This window comes from Schistocerca nitens, chromosome 1 (genome assembly GCF_023898315.1).
Source record: "Schistocerca nitens isolate TAMUIC-IGC-003100 chromosome 1, iqSchNite1.1, whole genome shotgun sequence".
Lineage (NCBI taxonomy): Eukaryota > Metazoa > Arthropoda > Insecta > Orthoptera > Acrididae > Schistocerca > Schistocerca nitens.
Genome location: NC_064614.1, coordinates 1,101,175,291 through 1,101,181,290, shown reverse-complemented (window position 1 = coordinate 1,101,181,290; position 6,000 = coordinate 1,101,175,291). Strand labels below are relative to the sequence as shown.

At 43.7% G+C, this 6,000-nt stretch overlaps 1 protein-coding gene across 1 annotated transcript in view; it reads left to right on the top strand.

Annotated features, from left to right (window-relative positions):
- The first annotated feature begins 463 nt into the window (after positions 1-463).
- The window catches only part of LOC126238410 (protein couch potato-like), a 185,744-nt gene continuing 180,207 nt past the window's right edge, over positions 464-6,000 (top strand). The window contains exon 1 of the mRNA XM_049947788.1: positions 464-537. Coding sequence (XP_049803745.1) covers positions 490-537 — 48 coding nt within the window. The 5' untranslated portion in view covers positions 464-489. The remainder of the gene's footprint in view (positions 538-6,000) is intronic.

Below are 6,000 nucleotides of genomic sequence, written 5' to 3'. Positions count from 1 at the left end.
CTCCGGTGGGAGGGGCCGCCCGATCCGTGACATAGCGCCTCAAACTGCGCGGCCACTCCGTTTACAATAACACAACCGCTAGGTTAACTATACCCTTCGAACAGACAGATCGCTATCAGTAATACTTACCACTACGGATCTATACGATACTCCATCAGGTTGCTATGCAATAAAAAAATATAGTAGCGCACAGTCGACTAAATAAAAATTATGCGTCGCAAGTTTATGTCCTTGTTCGCAAAATTCTTGTGAAGAACATTTTATCCCACAATGGTTGTAATCGGTTATCTCTGCGATTGCGCTACCATAATGGATATGGAGCAAATAATCATAAAAATATATTTCCATCACTTATTATATCGTTTCAGTATTCTTGGATCACTTTGCATTCATTCCGCAGATGATGTACTAACAAAAGGTTGTTCGAAGAAAGTCTGACTGAGGTTTTATTCTTTGCAGGTGCGCACGCTGTTCGTGAGCGGCCTGCCGATGGATGCCAAGCCAAGGGAACTGTACTTACTCTTCAGGGCCTATGAGGTGAGTGTGCTGTCGTATGAATTACACACTTGTACCTAGTTTAACTGTCAATTATTCTTCCTAGTGCTTTGCAATCGTAAATAAATTAGTCTTGTTTGATTATTGATCACACTCCCCGATGTTTTACTGTATAAAGGCAAAGAAAGGTATTCCCATTAGAATATTATCACATACACCGAAGCATATATCGAATGAAAGAAAAAGACACTACCAAGAATCGAACACGGACCGGTAGTTTAGTAGTCTAAAGCCTTAACAATTGGACCGCCTACCTCGCTCTGCTGGTTGCTCAGAATGACGCGTACCCTAGCTACAGCATGAAAAAATACGAATATTGATAAGTCCAACATTATTAACTTTGGGTCCCATATTACATTTAATTGAAAATGTTTATTCTGACGATATTTCGAAGTACAGCACTGATAATAATATTTTCGGTCGACATCGACCTAGATTGTCTGAAAAACGTGTCAAGCAATGAGCCCGAAATAGGTGTCTCTTTGTTTTCAATGAAGATCGTCCTTGCTAAACTTGATTAAAATGTGTTACCCACACGTTAGACCCTCTCACTAAGAGACTCCTCAGTGCTTAGTCTGCCTTGTTTGGCGGACAAGAAATGTTCGCGTAGATTTGTTGGTAGAAAGTTTATTTAACATGAGAGAGTACGTCTTCTCCGACGTGTGTTTTAGTACATCGTAAGAATTAATCACTTGCCAAAGACAACTACTTCATGAATAAAGAATAAACAGTACTGAAAAGAAACTCTCTTCTCCAGTAATGAAACCACAGCAACATCATCAGAGAGACCAAAAACGTGAACAAAAACAGTCACTTTTTGGAAGAACGAATAAACATCAATATGGTTTGAAGAATGAAGGCCTTTAGACAGGAAACAAACACTGCTAGGAAACGTGCTAACTAGTTAATACACAATGCACTACTCTAGCCAAATTTCAGGTCCTGACGGGACAGTACAAAGTTTTGTACATTCAGACACAGTTCCAGCTAATCTCAGAAGGACCAGTTTCTCAGTACCAGTATGCTGAAACACAGTCAAGAAATGTTGCAAGTCCACTAGCTGACCACTGACGTGAAACGTGGCGTCGTAACTGCGGTGGCTCCAAGGAGAGTTCCTGACTGATGGAATTCGGCACCTATCCCAGTAAGCACTGTCGAAGTGAACTGCTCCTCGTCGCTACAGCTCCAGGATACCAAAGACACTGGCCTGCAGAGGATAATAGGACCGTGGTGCCAGCGATCTCTATAGGCGCTTGGGATGCCATCTGATGGCCGAGCGAACCACGGCCGAGTTGCGTCTGTCCGCAGGAAGGCTGGACTCTGCGAGTTATGTGACCGCTTTCCTCCGATGTAATGCTGGTGGCTGCCTGCCGAGACGCAATGCCTACCCACAGCACTCAGAAAATACAGGGCTATTACAAATGATTGAAGCGATTTCATAAATTCACTGTAGCTCCATTCATTGACATATGGTCACGACACACTACAGATACGTAGAGAAACTCATAAAGTTTTGTTCGGCTGAAGCCGCACTTCAGGTTTCTGCCGCCAGAGCGCTCGAGAGCGCAGTGACACAAAATGTCGACAGGAGCCGAGAAAGCGTATGTTGTGCTTGAAATACACTCACATCAGTCAGTCATAACAGTGCAACGACACTTCAGGACGAAGTTCAACAAAGATCCACCAACTGCTAACTCCATTCGGCGATGGTATGCGCAGTTTAAAGCTTCTGGATGCCTCTGTAAGGGGAAATCAACGCGTCGGCCTGCAGTGAGCGAAGAAACGGTTGAACGCGTGCGGGCAAGTTTCACGCGTAGCCCACGGAAGTCGACGAATAAAGCAAGCAGGGAGCTAAACGTACCACAGCCGACGGTTTGGAAAATCTTACGGAAAAGGCTAAAGCAGAAGCCTTACCGTTTACAATTGCTACAAGCCCTGACACACGATGACAAAGTCAAACGCTTTGAATTTTCGGCGCGGTTGCAACAGCTCATGGAAGAGGATGCGTTTAGTGCGAAACTTGTTTTCAGTGATAAAGCAACATTTTTTCTTAATGGTGAAGTAAACAGACACAATGTGCGAATCTGGGCGGTAGAGAATCCTCAGGCATTCGTGCAGCAAATTCGCAATTCACCAAAAGTTAAAATGTTTTGTGCAATCTCACGGTTTAAAGTTTACGGCCCCTTTTTCTTCTGCGAAAAAAACGTTACAGGACACGTGTATCTGGACATGCTGGAAAATTTGCTCATGCCACAACTGGAGACCGACAGCGCCGACTTCATCTTTCAACAGTATGGTGCTCCACCGCACTTCCATGATGATGTTTGGCATTTCTTAAACAGGGGATCGGAAAACCGATGGATCGGTCGTGGTGGAGATCATGATCAGCAATTCATGTCATGGCCTCCACGCTCTCCCGACTTAACCCCATGCGATTTCTTTCTGTGGGGTTATGTGAAAGATTCAGTGTTTAAACCTCCTCTACCAAGAAACGTGCCAGAACTGCGAGCTCGCATCAACGACGCTTTCGAACTCATTGATGGGGACATGCTGCGCCGAGTGTGGGAGGAACTTGATTATCGGCTTGATGTCTGCCGAATCACTGAAGGGGCACATAGCGAACATTTGTGAATGCCTAAAAAAACTTTTTGAGTTTTTGTATGTGTGTGCAAAGCATTGTGAAAATATCTCAAATAATAAAGTTACTGTAGAGCTGTGAAATCGCTTCAATCATTTGTAATAACCCTGTACAGTCTACTTACGTAGGCGGTAGCTTGTAAAACCCTTCTTAGGGCGATGCTCATCAGTTGGAGACCCTTGGTAGATATTGTTCATAGGGGAATAGAGAAGTTCCAGAGAAGGTCAGCACGTTTCATCACAGGTTTCTTTATAAGCTTCGAAACCGTCACAGACATCCTCATCCAACTTCAGTGGCAGACCCTACAAGAGTGGCGCTGTATATCACGGAGTTGCCTACTGTTGAAATTCTAAGAGCATATGTTCCTCGAAGAGTCAATCAGTACGTTGCTCCTACCACGTAAATCTCGCGAAAAGACTATGAAGGTAAAATTGGAGAGTTTCTAGGGCATATGAAGGGCTACCGACTCTCGTTCTTCCCGCCTACAATTCGCGACTGTAACGGAAAAGGGCGGAAGTGAAAGTGAAACACGAAGTGCCCTCCTCCAGACATTATAAGATGGCTTGCGGGATAAATTTAAGCAGTCTCGTTCCTCGCCATGCATATAGGAATGGAGCGGAAAAGAACCCTAATGTTTAGTACGATCGGAAGTTCCCTCCGCCATGCACTTCACAGCAGTGTACAAAGTATGACTGTAGATACAGACATTGTGACGACAAATAATAGAAACGAATGTCGTTTCTGACTTCAGACTCACCTGTGATTACCACCACATTTCCCCTTTCCCTGAGGCAGACAGGTAGCGAAGTTCCGCGATTGTGCCCGCCAGGAGCGTCACATCCCTCTTCTTTCCCTTCGGGTTATTACCGAAAGCTCAAGTGTTTCACTACGAACGTGCAGAACAGGGCGCCGGTGGAAGCGGAAGTTTCCGGTGCCTGCAGCCGAGGCAAGTTATGTGGGAAAATATTTACGGTTTGGTAGATCCCTTCTGCTGCGGCCAAGTTATGAAACAATCCGCAAGTTTGGGATTTCCATCTTCAGCTGGCGCTGGGGTGGGGCGGCAGAAGTTTATCATCGCCCAGATGCCGCTCTGTCCCCGTGTTTTGTAAGCGTGCCGGTCTGCCTGCAGCGCACAAGTTGCGCCGCCCAACGAGAAACGAAATGGATAAGTAAAAAAGAAGTTCATCTTGACAAATGCCTTTTAAAAAAACTTCTCCGACAAGAAAGAAGTGAAACACGTAACGCTATACCTTGGTTCCTTTTTTAAGAAAGATGTTAGGATCAGTATTTGTTCAACATGGTGGGATCTCTGGAAAACTCTGAATTGAGAGTCAAACGACAAGAAAATCTCTGTAGCTACCGCAAAGACAGATGCATTTCAAATATAAAGTTACCTGTTAAGTCCACGCCTAATTCGGCTCAAATATTACCCATGGCCCATGGTTAATGAATTTGGTAAACGCGTGATGGTACCACGGAACATTTTTCTGACTGTGTAAGAAGATATCTGAAGCGCCACTGTGGGCCAAGATGGTTAAAGCCAGCTGTGCATGTGCCTTGGCCTACAATTTCACCTGACTTCAACCCTCTGGATTTTTCTCCCCGAGGCCACCTCAGACCTGCAGTCTCGTTGATGCGGTTGTAAAATGTGGAGCAGTGAGTTGTAAGCTTAGTCAAAATTCACAAGATGAAATGGAAATGTTTGAAAGACTCGGTATTTCACTGCAGATACGAGTGCAGTATTACATCGAACTGCGAGGATGCACGTGAAGCAGTTCCTTTAATGAGTCCCAGTATACAGTAAACTGTAATAGTTCAGGTGCTGTAATACCATCGTATTCCTTGTTACAGTAGACCGTGGGTCAAATTCCAGCCCAATAAAGTGGGAACTCAATTCAGAAGTTTTCATTTGAAATCGTTTTTACTCCACTGTCCAGTCACATTAATGTCACCACTTGAAAAAAGCCTGAATAAAAACCTTTTACAGCGCATATTGCTGCGAGACGTGCAGGAATATTTTTATATTGCAATTCCTTAATCATACGTGTTCCTCCATCGCCAGTTCATCGTTGGTAACATATTACATGGTCAGTGAGGTGCTGGTAGCACCAAAAGGGATGTGGAGTCTTGCTGACTCCAATGCTTTGGCTAGCTGCACCAGGATTTTCGGTTAAAGATCCATAGTACGAACTGTTCGATCGAGCTGGCCTCACTGATTTTAAATCCGGGGAGTTTGGTGACAAGGGGAGTACGATAAGCTTCTCCTGGTGGTTTTCGAGCCACCCACATCCCTGCGACACGTTGTGTTGTCCTGCCAACGTACTGACGAATAACAAACTCCATATAAAGGTGGACATGGTCCACAATGGTCGATGCATACTTCCGACGAGGTAACCCAGAGAAACCGGCTATTATTGAAGTGCAAGTCAAGAAACAACAACAGCGCCAAAACAGTAGGTTAAGTTGAGAAAGGTTTTATTTTATACTAAATAAAATATATTATAAACACGTGTTGTGTCAAATTTAAACGTGATATGGAACCAGATAGTAGGCGAAAGCTCGAAACATATTAGTATCAAAAGCATGAAAATAAAAAAAAATACAAAATACGTATTTTATTCGTTACAGCCACAGATATAGATGCTGAGAGTAGTAAACAATTTATTTCTGATAACTTCTAACTACCTATTAATTTCCTTCATATTGTTTCATATTTTCACGCTATGAAAACCAGGAAAAATAATACATCTGATTAAGCTGTGGTGTTTGGATTTAAGAGGGAACTGCATGTGCATATCATTTTTATA